Consider the following 17,714-nt stretch of genomic DNA (forward strand, 5'->3'; position numbering starts at 1 on the left):
TTCACCTGATCTTTCAGGCATCCCTGTGTACAGGAATCGTAGCAGACGTGTGGAAACAGGCTAACATAGTTCCAATCTACAAAAGTGGCAGCAGGGAAGACCCCCTCAATTATAGACCTGTATCATTGACAAGTGTAATAGTGAAAGTATTGGAAAAACTAATCAAAACTAAATGGGTAGAACACCTAGAGAGAAATGATATAATATCAGACAGACAGTATGGCTTTCGATCTGGAAGATCCTGTGTATCGAATTTACTCAGTTTCTATGATCGAGCCACAGAGATATTACAGGAAAGAGATGGTTGGGTTGACTGCATCTATCTGGACCTAAAAAAGGATTTCGACAGAGTTCCACATAAGAGGTTGTTCTGGAAACTGGAAAATATTGGAGGGGTGACAGATAAGCTTCTATCATGGATGAAAAGTTTTCTGACTGATAGAAAAATGAGGGCAGTAATCAGAGGCAATGTATCGGAATGGAGAGATGTCACAAGTGGAGTACCACAGGGTTCAGTTCTTGCACCAGTGATGTTTATTGTCTACATAAAAAACTGTATACCAGTTGGTATACAGAATTATATGAACATGTTTGCTGATGATGCTAAGATAATAGGAAGGATAAGAAATTTAGATGATTGTCATGCCCTTCAAGAAGACCTGGACAAAATAAGTAGATGGAGCACCACTTGGCAAATGGAATTTAATGTTAATAAATGTCATGTTATGGAATGTGGAATAGGAGAACATAGACCCCACACAACCTATATATTATGTGAGAAATCTTTAAAGAATTCTGATAAAGAAAGAGATCTAGGGGTGGTTCTAGATAAAAAACTATCACCTGAGGACCACATAAAGAATATTGTGCAAGGAGCCTATGCAATGCTTTCTAACTTCAGAATTGCATTTAAATACATGGATGGCGATATACTAAAGAAATTGTTCATGACTTTTGTTAGGCCAAAGCTAGAATATGCAGCTGTTGTGTGGTGCCCATATCTTAAGAAGCACATCAACAAACTGGAAAAGGTGCAAAGACATGCTACTAAGTGGCTCCCAGAACTGAAGGGTACGAGCTACGAGGAGAGGTTAGAAGCATTAAACATGCCAAAACTAGAAGACAGAAGAAAAAGAGGTGATATGATCACTACATACAAAATAGTAACAGGAATTGATAAAATCGACAGGGAAGATTTCCTGAGACCTGGCACTTCAAGAACAAGAGGTCATAGATATAAACTAGCTAAACACAGATGCCGAAGAAATATAAGAAAATTCACCTTCGCAAATAGAGTGGTAGACGGTTGGAACAAGTTAAGTGAGAAGGTGGTGGAGGCCAAGACCGTCAGTAGTTTCAAAGCGTTATATGACAAAGAGTGCTGGGAAGACGGGACACCACGAGCTTAGCTCTCATCCTGTAACTACACTTAGGTAATTACTTAGGTAATTACATTATTCCCAACCATTCATAGCTGTGGTGCACCATCCCACAATAGTTACTCACTCCAGCTATAAATGTATTGCACCCTTTAAGGGTTAAGGGAGGATTCTTGTCTTTCTCATATTTGCCTATCCTCCTAAAATCATTGATATTTTCCTTTGTCATGGGTACTTTTCCCAAACTTATTATTTTCTCTATTTTTTCCTCTTCTGCTGCTCTTTCTCTATCCTAGATGGTATATCATTTCCTAAACACACAAAAATTATTATACACATTATTCTATCTGCAGTGTTTTGTATTAATTTACTGTTGGAAACCATTTTTTTCCTAATTGCTTGTCTATTATCTACTTCTTATGCATTTGTGTTTTTAACTTTGAAAAACACTTTCATGATTGTTTCATTCTCTTTTACAACTTGCACATATGTTTTCTATAGAGAGCCCCTTCGGCTCCCTGGAGCTATACCGGGCTGATATGTATATATTAGACCGTGGTAACAGTCAATCGAAGTTCTAAGCCTATCGGGGACCAGAGCCAGAACCTGGCCCCCTCAAGAAAAGCACGAGGAGCAATGGCCTAAAGACACCCCCGTGTAATTGGAAGCAGTCTTTGTTTGCCATCTACCAGGTCAGGCACCCAGGAAGGTAGGAATTTCAAAAGAAACTACTGCTGGTCAAAAATTGCAAACTGAAAACCGAACTAACAAACAGAACTCCCCAATCAAAAACAAGGAAACAAACATGACATCACCACAACAGCCGCACATACCTGTGTACAGGAGTTGTAGCTGATGTGTGGAAAAAGGCTAACATAGTTCCAATCTACAAAAGTGGAAGCAGGGAAGACCCCCTCAATTATAGACCTGTATCATTGACAAGTGTAATAGTGAAAGTATTGGAAAAACTAATCAAAACTAAATGGGTAGAACACCTGGAGAGAAATGATATAATATCAGACAGACAGTATGGTTTTCGATCTGGAAGATCCTGTGTATCGAATTTACTCAGATTCTATGATCTAGCAACAGAGATATTACAGGAAAGAGATGGTTGGGTTGACTGCAACTATCTGGACCTAAAAAAGGCTTTCGACAGAGTTCCACATAAGAGGTTGTTCTGGAAACTGGAAAATATTGGAGGAGTGACAGGTACGCTTCTAACATGGATGAAAAATTTTCTGACTGATAGAAAAATGAGGGTTGTGATCAGAGGCAATGTATCGGACTGGAGAAATGTCACAAGTGGAGTACACAGGGATCAGTTCTTGCACCAGTGATGTTTATTGTCTACATAAATGATCTACCAGTTGGTAAACAGAATTATATGAACATGTTTGCTGATGATGCTAAGATAATAGGAAGGATAAGAAATTTAGATGATTGCCATGCCCTTCAAGAAGACCTGGACAAAATAAGTATATGGAGCACCACTTGGCAAATGGAATTTAATGTTAATAAATGTCATGTTATGGAATGTGGAATAGGAGAACATAGACCCCACACAACCTATATATTATGGGAGAAATCTTTAAAGAATTCTGATAAAGAAAGAGATCTAGGGGGGGCTCTAGATAGAAAACTATCACCTGAGGACCACATAAAGAATATTGTGCAAGGAGCCTATGCTATGCTTTCTAACTTCAGAATTGCATTTAAATACATGGATGGCGATATACTAAAGAAATTGTTCATGACTTTTGTTAGGCCAAAGCTAGAATATGCAGCTGTTGTGTGGTGCCCATATCTTAAGAAGCACATCAACAAACTGGAAAAGGTGCAAAGACATGCTACTAAGTGGCTCCCAGAACTGAAGGGCAAGAGCTACGAGGAGAGGTTAGAAGCATTAAACATGCCAAAACTAGAAGACAGAAGAAAAAGAGGTGATATGATCACTACATACAAAATAGTAACAGGAATTGATAAAGTCGACAGGGAAGATTTCCTGAGACCTAGCACTTCAAGAACGAGAGGTCATAGATTTAAACTAGCTAAACACAGATGCCGAAGAAATATAAGAAAATTCACCTTCGCAAATAGAGTGGTAGACGGTTGGAACAAGTTAAGTGAGAAGGTGGTGGAGGCCAAGACCGTCAGTAGTTTCAAAGCGTTATATGACAAAGAGTGCTGGGAAGACGGGACACCACGAGCGTAGCTCTCATCCTGTAACTACACTTAGGTAATTACACAGTTCCAATCTACAAAAATGGTAGAAGAGAAGACCCTCTAAATTATAGACCTGTATCATTAACCACTGTACTGCACCACCCAACATTACTTGAGGTAGGTGTTGCACAAGCCGAGGAAATCCAATTTTAATATATCGTAAGATTTAAAATGCGCGCGCGGTAGGTTGGGTACGAGATGGAGGCCTGAGGCCTCCAGTGAGCAGCAGCCATTTTTTTTTTAAATTCCCAGAATGCCCCAGGGCCATGGGTAGCCACAGTTCTGATCGAGTAACCATGATTGATGCACGCACGTCCCACTCCCAATTCCCTGTGGGATGTGGTGTTAAAAGATCGCTCTCTGATGGTGAAATTCAGACCTTATTGTTTGAAGAAGATAAGGGTAGTGATATTGAAGCAAGGCACAATAAAGACCTAACACAGGGGCCTGGTAGCCTGGTGGATAGCGTGCAGGACTCGTAATTCTGTTGCGTTGGTTCGATTCCCGCACCAGGCAGAAACAAATGGACAACGTTTCTTTCACCCCGGATGCCCCTGTTACCTAGCAGTAAATAGGTACCTGGGAGCTAGTCAGCTGTCACAGGCTGCTTCCTGGGGTGTGTGTGTATGTGTGGAGTGAAAAAAAAAGTAGTTAGTAAACAGTTGAATGGCGGGCCGAAAGAGCAAAGCTCAACCCCCGCAAACACAACTAGGTGAATACAAGTGTCGGATACAATTGATAGATCTCCAATTTTTTTTTTAAAGTGATACTATAGATGAATCGCTTTCTGGGTTCAGTGATGATGCTTCTGATATAAGTAGCATAGATGAACAGTGTGTTAACGGCTTCCATGGTGGTCTTGCTATGCTAGTGGTGATGGTGCTAGTACAAGGAGCATGGGTGAATTCGCGAGAGAGGACCGTGATAATTTTGTACCACACAAACCACAATTTGATGATACTGATGTTGCACCCACTTTCCCATATACCGTACAGGTGAAGATATGAGTGAAAGTGAATATTTTATGGGTAATTTTGATGAGCCATTCATGCAACATCTTGTTGACGAAACCAACAGGTGTGCATTGCAACTGCAACTTATTACAAGTGTCTTATTACCTGCTTCACGTATGACACGATGATAGGATATCACTGTGGCTGAATTGTATGTGTTCTTACCTCTGTGTCTGCTTATGAAACTTTCCATGAAATACGTAATACAAGATTATTGGAACAAAGACTGCGCTGCTCCAATCCCAGTGTTCAACAAGTACATGTCATATGATAGGTTCCTAATATTTCTACAGTACCTAAACTTTGAAAACACTGAAAATGTTGATAGAAATTATCGACTTTGGAAAGTGCGAAAAGTGTTCAGCGATGGAGCCGGTCAGCCGAGTGGACAGCACGCTGGACTTGTGGTCCTGGGGTCGATCCCGGGCACCGGCGAGAAACAATGGGCAGAGTTTCTTTCACCCTATGCCCCTGTTACCTAGCAGTAAAATAGGTACCTGAGTTTTAGTCAGCTGTCACAGGCTGCTTCCTGGGGGTGGAGGCCTGGTCGAGGACCGGGCCACGGGGACACTAAAAACCCCGAAATCATCTCAAGATAACCTCTCAAGATATCAGATAAACATTTAGCGATTGCTTTGTACCCGGACAGAATTTTGTCATTGATCTTTTCCTAGATCTTTTTCAAGACTTTTTTACTCTTCACAAGCATGACTACATACCACCCACAGGAACTAAAGCCAAAGGTATACGTGAGTGCATTGTTTGCAAGCACACAGAACGAAGAAATAGGAAATGGAAATCTGTGTGTACCTGGTGCATCGAATGCAAGATCGCACTATGTACCATAGACTTCTGAAGAACTGGGTATGTAATACAGTGCATGACTGTGTAAATAGTGTTTGTGTGAGTGTACATAGTTTAAATAAATTTAATATTGAACGAGTAATATTGCAACAAAGATTTTTTGTGGCCATATTAGTGACACTTGTATCACGGTTCCTTGGAACATTATGAATGTTCTACTGTGTACATATTGCAAAGGACACAAATGTGTATCATATACAATAAAAAAGTAATAAAAAAGCATTGAAAATGTATTGAAAAATTAATGAAAATATATTTGTGGCAACTCACGAGTCTTGAATCACCCACACAACTGCCTCCAGGAGCTTCCTGCACGGGCGAACACGTATCGGTGATGTCACATCACATCTCTACGTTGCCACAGCCAAAGTAAGTTGTTTTTAATATTTATTTTTACATGTACATGTTCAGGAAAGGGATTTTAACAATTTATAAAGAAAACATAAATTTTTGGAAACACTTTATGTGCACCACCAGAATGTCACAATAAAAGCAGCTCAGCACAAAGGTTAAATTTGTAAACAAGGTACCACTGTAGTTGGGAGCCATCTTGGCGAGATAGCTTCTGTCAGCCACCGGGACTTGTCCAGAAAAAAGTGTTTCATTATAATCGGTTCTGGTTTATAAACAAATTTTTACAAAATGTGGCTGACCTTTTCAAAACAAAGGGATTGAGGGAAATTAATTGTTGTAATGTTTGAAAAAAATTTAATGTTGGAATAATTCATTATCCAAATTGGATATTTCCAGGTGACAAGCCCTTTGTCTGCTGTGAGTGTGGGAAGGGACTCTCAAGTCAGTGCTCCCTCTCAGAGCATATGAATATTCACACAAACAATAGACCTCACAGGTAAATAATGTTAAGATGAGATGTTTGCAGAGTAGCATAATGTTTTTTTTGCATATAAGTACTCAATAATGTTATGTCTCATCAATAGTAACACCTACATGCACACACAAACATGTGTGTCTGTAATTACCTAAGTGTAGTTACAGGATGAGAGCTACGCTCGTGGTGTCTCGTCTTCCCAGCACTCTTCGTCCTATAACATTTTGAAACTACTGACAGTTTTGTCCTCCACCACCTTCTCACTTAACACTTTCGCGCTTTATATTAGAGATAACTCGTCACTGGTTTTTCTTACGATTCCGCATAACTGCCTACTTTTCTCGTCAATCGAAAAAATATTTCTATAAATTCCATTTTTTAACCGAAATGGATGGGGATACTTTTGTTTTGTAGAGAATTTATTTGCGAATTTTTTGGTACCAGAATGAATATTATATCACATAAACTTCTATGAGTAAAAAAAAAAATACACAAAGTATGTTTGGGGGTGTGGCGAGCGTGTGGCAGTGGGTTCCCTTTAGCCGTTGATATATCCAACACGTGGGAAATATTTGTATGTGTTATGTATATGTCTGTGTAGGGAATTTTACTGCGATCACTGTCATACAAATTATAAAATGTTTCAACAAGTATAAACATGACAAACATCAAACGAACGAAAACAATGCGTTCGTTTCTGCCGCGAACGCATACTGAGCGACGTGGTTCTATATTTGGCGCTTCTCTTACACATGCTGTGTACCAATGTTATACAGTTCATCTTATAGGAAATTTTATTGCGAACACATTGGTATAAAAAAGAAATACGTACATAGAAAAGTAGGGTCAGGAAACGTATAAACTTTCCAAGCATGATTTCCCCCCTGTGTTTTCGCCAGTGTGCTCGCGGCTAACTACTCTCCACTTCACACACTCTTGCGGGTGGGCAATTACCTATATTAAACATCCATATGCATATGTCCGTGTAGAGAATTTTATTGCGATTCCAATGATACCAAAATTAGCGATGTAGGACAACTGTAGGCTTCGCAACCATTAAGAAAGTGGAAACATTTTGTTGCTGTTTGGCGCTCTCGGCGAGTGATCTGCATAGTTTTTTATTTGGTGTTGATACTCCTTATGCTTGGGCGGCATTTTATAGGTATGCTTTGATAGACAATTTCATTGCGAACACAGTGATACCAAATTTAAATACGTGCGCCTTCAATTATTGTCAGGACAGGCAAAAGAGTGTACACTTTTTCGGTCTTACCGCGTAGGCGCGCGAAGTGCCGAAAGCATCTGAGCCCCCTCAGAGAGGTACGAGGAGCAATGGCCTATAGAAACCCCTTTGTGATTGGGAGCATTCTATATCTGCCATCGACCGGGACAGGCACCCAGAAAGGTAGGCGCCCCAAAACAAACCCCTGTTCTGGTGAAATTATTGCTACCGAAAGCCGAACGAGTGGACAAAACTCCCCAAACAAAATTATCAAACTAGCATGATGTCATCACGTCGCCGCACCACCGTCTGCGCAACCCCCCCTTCCCGAGAGGGGCAAGGGGGAGCCCCAGACCCTCCACGCCGGCGATCCAACTGGCAGTTCTTGGCTGATGGGCTTACTGGCTGGTCGAGTGCCTCTGGCTCCGGTTTTTGTTTCAGTTCTGTGCCTTGTGGTGTGGACTGTCTCTACTGGTGGGGTGTGAGCCAGGAGTAAGATTCCACGGTACTCGGGCTGCATGTGCCTAGGGCTATCTTCCCTAGGTGCCCTGTAAGTACTGCCCTTGGGGCTTGGGGCCACCCTTCCACAAGTCACCTTGGGTTCTGCCTCCTGCAGTGTCCTTTACTGCTCGGTACTGGGCCGCCCTTGGAGTCGGCTGGGGTTTTGTTGCCCTGGTTTATCTCTGGGTAGATGGTAGTTTTCGCCACTGGTAGGGGCGCGGGGTAATGCACAGCTAGTTTTCACCATTAACAGCGGCCGGCTCTGTTCCGCCTGGGTACGTTGTCCTCACGCGGGGTTTTTCTTTTGTTTTTGTTGTTGCCTGGTGGGGGTCTGCTTTTACTATGGTCCCCCTTTCCTGTTCTAGGTGAATTTCTTTCGAATTCTTCTGTTGGCGGTACTCCCCGCTTGGCCCCCGTGAGTGGACATGTCCCGGGGGTTCAGCTTTAGCAGTTTGTTGGTAGATTTGGGCGCTGGTTCGCGGTACCCTGCCTGGGCTTCCCTTAGCGTGTACCAAAGGCTAAGGGCCCTGAGAAACCCCACGGGGGCTCCGTGATCTTCTAGGTGTGTCCCCGGAGTCCCCCTCGTGTCCTGCGAGTTTGACGGTTGATCTGTCCCCTTGTCTCAGGGTGACACTCACCGGTTGTGCCTCCGCCATGCTGCCTGTTGGGTCCTTGTTCTTGTGACCCGGAGTCGTCCGATGATTGTTGTCGGTACGCGCTCTCCTTCACCCAGGCCACTGGTCTTGATAATCGGGTGCAGGCGGCTGCGGCGTTGCTTGCTGGGTGTGTTGCTGCAACGCTCTTGGTTTGCGGTCCCGGATGCCCTGAGGCTGCCCCGTTTTAGTGGTTGGGGTCTGGACTTGGGGGTGGGGGTCGCTTCGGCTCTGGCTCCTTCCGCTTCTTGTTCCTCCCCTTCTGTTCTACTCACTTCCTCCCTTGCTTCCTGCTCCGAACCATAGGCGGGTTTTGGGGTTGGGGCGGGGTCTGGTTCGCTTGAGACTCGGGTGGTCTCGGGGGTTTTCCTCTTCTGGGGTGCCGGCGGAGGCATTCGAGTCGGTTCCTCCAGCCGTGCTGTATGGGTCTGACCAGTGGGCTCCCTTCATTAGTGTTTGCACGGCTGCCCCGGCTTTTCCTTGTTAAGCTGGGGCTTTGGGGGTGCGGCTCGGCCCTGGGTCATGCCGTAGAGGTTCCCGGGGTTAGGGATGGGTTGCCTGGGGGGCCTCGGCCTCGTTTGCCCCTCTTGGGTCCTTGTACCTTAGGTGTGGGGCTGGCAGTTCCTCGGTGGGGTTGTTCCTTCCCTCTGTGTTCCTGTTGTTTTCGGGTATACCCCTCCCTGGGTTCCATGTTCCTTCGGGTTCGTCGGTCCCGTCGTTCCTGGGGGTGTGTTTCACCCCCTTTTCCTTACCCTTTTCGCTCTTATGTCGCGATGCTGTTCACAAAAAAAAAAAAAAAGTGTTCAGGTAAGGTACATCCATTCAAGGTGTGAAACAAACATTGATGGATTTCTATATTGACCTAGTACATAGTGCCTAAACTGCTTCGTATCGTTGTCCCTGCATGTTAATTGGTCAGGGGTGCTTGTCATGGTTCTCGTTGGTTCGCGAGTCTCTTCATACCTTCCAATATTATTGGAACGTCTGTTGATTTTCGATGTGATTTCCATCGAGTCTTTTGTCAGCCTTGTTGGTTCCCTTCTATCATCTGTTTTCTTTCGCTTCGTTTTCGCCTTGTTTTGTTTTCGCGTCATCTCTACTTCCAGTTTCGGCGTTCTTTGTCTTCGTTCTGCACGCCTTCCTGGTGTTTGTACGATGTCAGTACGTTGTGTGTACGATTTGTGTGTCTGCCTGGTGTACGACCCACGCCTCCCGGTGGACGGGTGGTGCGTTTGTACCTCGTGTGCTGGGGCCGCGGTGTGCGTTTTGTTTAGGGGCGGTATGCTCGTGTGTTCGTATCGTTTCTCGTGGTTTTCTGTGGCTTCTTGCTCATTTCTCCCTCCAGTCGTGGCCCTCTGGATGCTGAGGGTGTTTTGGATTTATATCTGGGGGTGTCACTTCCTCTGCTTCTTGGTGTGGGATGGTTTGGTGTGGTGCTGCCTCACCCTCTGTACTGCTTCGTCTTCTGCAGGGCGCGCACCTCTGGCCATATTTCTCCTTCAACCTCGCATTTTATTCAGGTAAGGGTACATACTATGCCTACTGCCTCGAGTATGCATGGCTTTCGGGCACACCTTTAGCGCTGCTCCTGGTATGTTACTTGGCTCGCCTGTGTTGTGGCACAGTCGTGTGTCTGCTCTGCAGGTGAGGTTGTCTTGTCCGGCCTAGTGCTGGTTCTCACTTTTGGTGGGGTGCTTTCCTAGTTGTGCTTGCGGGGTTGACTCTGGCTCTTGGGCCCCGCTTCTCCTGTCAGTTGACGATTGTGCAGTTTCCTGAGCCTTCTGGGCTCTGTCTTCACGTTTGCTCCTGTGGGTGGCGTCTGCCTCCTCCACATGGCTTTTTGGTGCTTTTCGCTTCCTTTCCCCTCTGACATTAATCAGGTTCTTTTAGTGTCTGTGGCTCCTTTGGGTGCACACTACCTCCTGTGTCCCCTTGTGCGTACAAACATACGGACATAAGTACAGTGGACCTGCGGAGGGCCTATTGGCCCATGCGAGGTAGCTACTGTTTCTTACCATCCATTCCCACTCATGTACATGTCCAACCCGCCCTTGCACCAATCGTTGGGCCCCACCACCACGTTACATGGTAATTGGTTCCGCGCATCACCGGGCCTATTACAGTGCAGGTCATTCCTCCGGTCTTTCCTGATTCTGCGCTTATCCCTTTTATGCCCGTTGTTTCGTGCCCACAATGTGCCGCAAGGGTGGCTTGTGCCACTATCCCAGTTTCTATTGTTTTGTGGTTATTGGTCAATAAACACAAACACTAAGGAACTACTTATCTTTTGTTGCGTATTCAGTAGTTGCGGGTGATATTTTGGCGGGCAATGGTGCGGGTTGGGTGCTCTGAGTGTCGGTACGGTGTCTCGCATGTCTGTTCTAGACCACACTTGCAGGTAGTTTAGTTATTCTTTGCTACTCTGCTGGTTATATGCTTGGGCGCCGCCTAACAGTTCTACACAGGTTGGCAGGACTTTTCCTTGGACGTACGGAATGGTTTGAGTTCCATCGTTGGTACTTTGGAGAGCTTTGCTTCTCTGGTTAGGCTCATGCGTTTGGAGCGAGTATCTTCTTGGGATACTCGATAGGGTTGGCTTGTCTTCCCTTCAGGGTTGTTCTGGGACCATTGTCTGGGATTGTCCTGTCACCTCATGTTGGGTGGTGCTGGCAGAGCCACTCCTGCTTGCGTTCAGTGTTGCGGTTCTTTCTGCTCCATTGCACTTGCTGTCCTGGGCGTTTTTCCCCTCTGGCCTGCTCTTGAGTTTTGGGGCCGTCCTGGTCGTTGGCCTGGGTGGTCTTTTTCTTCTCGTTTTGGTCTTTGTTTTGTCTCTGGTTTTGGTTCTTCAGTTAGGACGTGTGGTATCCGCCTCCCGGTTCCTTCCCTGTTTTACTTATCTTTGGGGAGGTAGCTCCGGGGAGCCGACGAAACTCCCCCAAAAAAACCAGCGTTGAATGTAATGAAACGCCATTTTCTGGGTGAGTCCCGGAGGCTCCCCGGCATCCCGCCCTCCCTCCGGTCGGCGGCGTTTTTCGCGTATTTGACATTCAGCCTAAGAACTGCCAGTTGGATCGTCGGCGTGGAGGGTCTGGGGCTCCCCCTTCCCCCTCTCGGGGAGGGAGGGGTTGCGCAGACGGTGGCGCGGCGACGTGATGATGTCATGCTAGTTTGATAATTTTGTTTGGGGAGTTTTACCACTCGTTTGGCTTTCGGTAGCAATAATTTCACCAGAATAGGGGTTTGTTTTGGGGCGCCTACCTTTCTGGGTGCCTGTCCCGGTCGATGGCAGACATAGAATGCTCCAAATCACAAAGGGGTTTCTATAGGCCATTGCTCCTCGTGCCTCTCTGAGGGGGCCAGGTTCTGGCTCGTGGTCCCCGGTAGGCAAGAACTCCTAGCACTTTGACTGATGCCAGAAAGTTGTACATATTCATTCAGCCTGGATAGCTCCGGGGAGCCTCCAGGACTCACCCAGAAAATGGCATTTCATTACATTCAACGCTGTTTTTTTGGCACCTTTGTTTCCCTAGCTTGAATCTGTAATTACTGAAGTGTCGTTACAGGATGAGAGCTATGCTCATAGAGTCCTGTCTTCCCAGTACTCTTTGTCCTATATATTTTTTTTTTTTTTTTTTTTTTTTTTTGAGATATATACAAGAGTTGTTACATTCTTGTACAGCCACTAGTACGCGTAGCATTTCGGGCAGGTCCCTGGAATACGATCCCCTGCCGCGAAGAATCGTTTTTTCATCCAAGTACACATTTTACTGTTGCGTTAAACAGAGGCTACAGTTAAGGAATTGCGCCCAGTAAATCCTCCCCGACCAGGATACGAACCCATGAAATAGACATGACACCATGACATATGCTTTGAAACTACTGATGGTTTTGGCCTTCACCACCTTCTCACTTAGCTTGTTCCAACCATCTACCACTCTCATGTGTGTCCTCTTGTTCTTGAAATTACTGGTTTCAGGAATTTCTCTTTGTCAATTTGGTTGATTCCTGTTATTATTTTGTAAGTGGTGATCGTATCACCTATTTTTCTTTTATTTTCTAGCTTTAGTGACATATTTAACCCTTTAACTGCGCGGCCTATAAATATGACACCCCCCCACAGTGTCACAATAGTGTCACAATATGACACTATTTCTTGTCATAAATATGACAAGAAATGAAACCTCGGGAAAAAATTACTTTTTCTTCTGAAAGTGTCAAAAACCCCTCCCTGTATATGGGTATAGCAACAGAAGTTCGAAATTGTACTTGCTTTGGCTGCTATGGGGTCCGAAAGGTGGGGCGTGACGCCATCATTCCCCGTGCGCCAGAGCAGTATGCTCCTGGGGCTGGTGGGGTGCCCAGGGCGGGGCGCGCGAGTTGCCGTGAATATATTTTTGTTCATTTTTTGCACACAGTTCCAAATACATTTTATTTGTTTTTACGTGCTAATCCTATGTATAATGAACATGTACACTACATTATGGCAGTAAAACACCTGTACTGTCTGAAGACACTGTGTTACGTGCATGATACTTGTGTACACATATGTTGCACATATTTACCATGTATCATGCTAATTTATGTATATATACAATCTATTTACAGACTATACACTGTCACACACTATATACATTCACCATCAACACGCTCAGAACACCTAGAGTGAGAGCAGCCACACCCAACCAGTCTCCCTCACTCCAACATCTTGCTTGCCAACATTGCTCCTCCCACCATTCTGTTATTGTTCTTATTACACTAATTACACATGTTATATATACCTTTCTACATGTTTTATTTACCAGAACTATGCAAGTAAGCCGGTATTGTGTCCAAACAGTACAGTTGCCACCATACACTGCATGACAAATCACAAAGCAGACAGCAGACGACGCCACGATTATGACATCACCCCCGTCACCAAAATAGCTCCTCACAACATACTCCTGGTGCTGTTATTACACTATTCCACACACACTGTATATACCCATGTACATGTGTGTTCCCCATAGCGAACCACGAAGCTAGTATGGTGAACAAAACAAAGAGTTACTGCCACACAGAGACGCTACCTCAATTCTCTCCCTTCCTCCCTCCCTCACCAAAATTCCTCCTTCCTACGCACAACGCTAATTATAACCACAATCCTGGTCACTAATACCTGTAAATGAATAATTGACCACAAGTTTATTTTGAAAAGGAACCTAAAAAGTCGTTTGAAGATTCCTAGATGGATGAAATAATGCTGTGGTGCTGTGGCTAGCGCTGTGAACATCGTGAACAGCATTGAATCACTGATATTTGAACATTGTACCCAGTCATTATCACACTCGGTCTCTTCTATAATACTATCATGGCTAAATAAAACAGATTATATATATATTTTGACAATATTAGGTTATGCTGTGGTCACACGCTGAACAGCAATGCTGTGCGCTCATGCTGCGAGCGCCAGCCTTGGTTGCTCACTCACTACTGAGGCTCTGACACCCAGCAATGTGGACCATGATTTTTTTTAAAGATGGCGCCTGTTTACAAGAGCCCTGAGGAAGCTGATGTGAACCCCATGTAGCCGCTGGAGTTTTGAATGTTACGTGAAAAATAAAAACACCCGGAGGTGCGTTGCACACCTGAAACCTGGGCCTGCAGGCGCGTTGCGCAAGGTTTAGATGGTTATGAGACTCAGGCAGTTTCAGAGGATGCCCCATCTGGTGTGGCAACGGAGGCATTCGAGCCCGTTCCTCCATCTGGTGCTTCTGGGTCTGACCAGTGGACCCCCCTTTGTTCCAGTTTTTCCGGCGGCTTCTGCCTTTTCTTTTGGGGAAAGGGGGGGGGGGTGGTTTGGAGGATGGCTCTCCCCCCGGGTCCTGATATGGAGGTTCCTGGGGCAGGGGAGAGGCTGACTTGAGGGGCTTGGGCCCTGTTTGACCCCGCTTGGATTTTGGTACCCTCTGAACGGGGCTTGTTGCTGCAGGAAGTGGGGTTTTCTTAACCTCATTCCCCACTCCTTATACAAATTTGATATGGCATAAACCCCTCCCTGAGTTTGGTTCTGGGTTCCATTGGGTACTTTGGTTCCTTCCTTTCAGAGGTTTTTGGCCTTCCGCATCCCACCTCATGAGGTGCAGGAGGCCATTGCGGCTTATCTCCTGCGCGACCCAGATTACACCTCAATAATGGATTCTGTCCCTTTTGAGTTCAATTCTTCCTTGCTTTACCGGATGTGTTACAAGGTTCTGGATTCGTCTTGGTTGGCAGACTGTCCTATCTTTTCGTTGGGGGCATACATTCTATCAGCCCTGCACGCTTGAGTGGCGAGAGGCCCTTATGATTGTTCAGGTTTACCTGGGGGGCGAGTTTCAGCGCCTCAATGTGTGTTTGTTTGCCCCTGCCCTTCCTCGGGATGTCGGCCTGGTACAGCTTCACGTGCAGGTTCCCTCCCTTTCGGCTACACTGGTTGCTGAGGACTTATACGCCCGAGGCGATTTGGCTTCGGTCTTGCGTTTTTTTTTCCTTCTCTAGCTGTCTTTGGATTGGCTTGAGGGTTACATGGAGGTGCTCGGGGCCGATCCTGGGTGTGGTGTGCTGGTCTCGGCGGTACGGGTGTCGGCTGTTCTGTTGAAGCTGTTTGTGCCGATCCTGCAGGAGGTGGTGTCTTTGTTCTTTGCTTCTCATCTCGTTTGCCGGCAGGCGGTGCTCGCTCAACCCTTGGAATCCGCTTGGGCCCATGGCTCTTAGGTTCTCTACGCTTTTTTGTCATTTGCTGTTTGCAGAGTCTGTGGTGGTGCAGTATCTGCACACGGCTTCTTCTAGTTGTCGTCCCATGTTGGACTTGTTGGTTCTCCGGGAAGGGGGGGGGGGGGAACTGTGGTGGTCTTCCTGGAAGGGTCATGCCAGGGCTCGGGGTTGCTCCCATTCTGATAGGCAAGTGATGCCAGTTTCGGAGCCAGCGCAACCTTTGGAACCGACGATGACTGGTCGGCGCACTGACCTGCCCTGACCATAAGTTGGCTTCTCCTAAGGGGCGTCGGCCCTTTTGCGGTTCGTTCCTTTGACGGGGCGATGGGGGGGGGGGGGAGAATGCGCGTGACCTTTGCTCATGCCTGGTCCCATGATTTGTGAGCTTTTTGGGTAGTTTCTTGCGGCCTGCAGTGGCATTGGGTGGCATCTTCTCCTACAGGAGGGTTTGGGGATGGTGATGCAGGCCTCTTCTTCTGAGCTTTGTTGGGTCATCTTGGAGTAGGGTTTGCTTGGGCAGTAGTCAAAATGTGTTTGTCCCTCAGGTGGGTTTCCCATCTGTTTCTGATTCCGAAACGGGACTGCATGGACCTTTGGTTCATTCTGGACTTGTCCCATCTGAAATCCTGGGTCTATTGCTCTTCCTTTCAGATGTCTACTCCGGGCCCCATGCCACCAACCCAGCCATTTCAGTTCATTGGCTGATGCAATCCAGGGAGGTCGTCATCTCTGGCCTCGGTTTCCTACGCAGTGTTTTGCCTTCGTGATGTCCTCTGCAGTTCGTGGCGTGGTGTCCAGGTGTATCTGATGTTTACTGGGGCTGCATGTGCTTAGGACAGCCTTCCCTAAGTGCCCTGTGAATACTACCCTTGCATGTCGGGGCTATCTTCCCTGGCGCGTTCGGGACACCATTTTCGTAGGGGATTTTGGTGCTCAGCATCTACCTTGCCCTTGGGGCTAGCTGGGGTTTCGTGGCCTTTGTTTCGCCTTGGGTAGGAATGGTATTGTTGCTGGTTGGGGCATCAAGGTGTTTTGCAGCCAGCTTACCTATGCAGCGGCCGATTCCTGTTTCCTCTGTACTCTGGTACAGAGTACAGAGATGACGTACTTTTTTGTTTGTTTGTCTGGTGGGGGTCTGTCTGGTGTGGCTGTTGGACCTGTTATAATATTTTGGTGGCCCTCTTCTAGGCCCCCGTAATTGTACACGGAAAATAGAAACTGTTTTGGTTTGTATTTCCAGGGTTGGGCCCCTTTGACCCCGCTTGGGTGTTAGTGTCCTCTTTGCCGGGCCTGTTGTTGCAGGGGGAGGGGTTTCTTACCCCCCCTTTCCTGTATGAGTATGATTTGGGGTCAGCTCAGTCCAAGTTCGGTTGTGGATGCCCTTGGATTCCTTGGCTCTTTCTGGAGGTTTTCTGCTTCTCAGGTCTCACTTAAGGAAGTTCATGAGGCGCTTCCTGGGTAAGCGAGACCTGGCGTCTGCCTCTGTCATGGATTCGTCTTTGTTTGAGTTCGGTTCTTCTTCCCTGAATTGGGTGTGTTTGGAGGTGCCCGTTATTTTCATTGGGGTGTGGCATGGGTTCTATCAGACCCGCATGCTTGAATGGCAAGAAACTTCTACCATTCTGCAGGTCTGCTTGGGGGGGGGGGTTTCTTGAGCACCTTAACCCTTGGGCCACTAAGGGTCTTATTGGCTTCAACACCCACAGGAGCAACAACAAATATTATTTTTTTTTATTAACCACCGTGCTGCGCCAAGTTTATTGTGAAATTCCCCCTGTGCGCATGAAATAAAGTGTTCCCAAAAAATTCAATTTTCTTTGTAAAATGATAAATTCCCATCCCTGAACATGTTATTTGTTCTATGTATATCCAATGTGGTTTTATTTGTTTTTTATCATATATGATGCATATTTGTGTTCTTTACAATATGTATACAGTAGAATGTTCATAATGTTCCATGGAACTGTGATACATATGTCAGTAATGTATCCACAATAAATGTTTATTGTCGTAATATTACTTGTTAAAAATTCACTAAAACTACAATATGTACAGTTTCACACACTATTTACACAGCAACACACTATTACACACTCATTACATTATTTTTAATTTTTCACTCCAAAAGGGAGTATTCTTCAGCAAGGAAAGATTATTTCTGCATTAATGGACATGGTAACAAATCAGGAGGAGCAAATCAAGGAACTAGTGAAAGAAAATGAGGTGTGGAAAGTGAAGTGTGGTGACTTTGAAGTAATAAACAAGAAAATAGACTCATATGGTGAGCAACTC

At 45.7% G+C, this 17,714-nt stretch overlaps 1 protein-coding gene across 1 annotated transcript in view; it reads left to right on the forward strand.

Annotated features, from left to right (window-relative positions):
• The window catches only part of LOC123760112 (uncharacterized), a 183,142-nt gene that overhangs the window by 46,889 nt on the left and 118,539 nt on the right, over positions 1-17,714 (forward strand). Inside the window, exon 3 of the mRNA XM_069325433.1 lies at positions 6,233-6,332. Coding sequence (XP_069181534.1) covers positions 6,233-6,332 — 100 coding nt within the window. The remainder of the gene's footprint in view (positions 1-6,232; positions 6,333-17,714) is intronic.

The sequence above is a fragment of the Procambarus clarkii genome, chromosome 16 (assembly GCF_040958095.1).
Source record: "Procambarus clarkii isolate CNS0578487 chromosome 16, FALCON_Pclarkii_2.0, whole genome shotgun sequence".
Classification (NCBI taxonomy): Eukaryota; Metazoa; Arthropoda; class Malacostraca; order Decapoda; family Cambaridae; genus Procambarus; species Procambarus clarkii.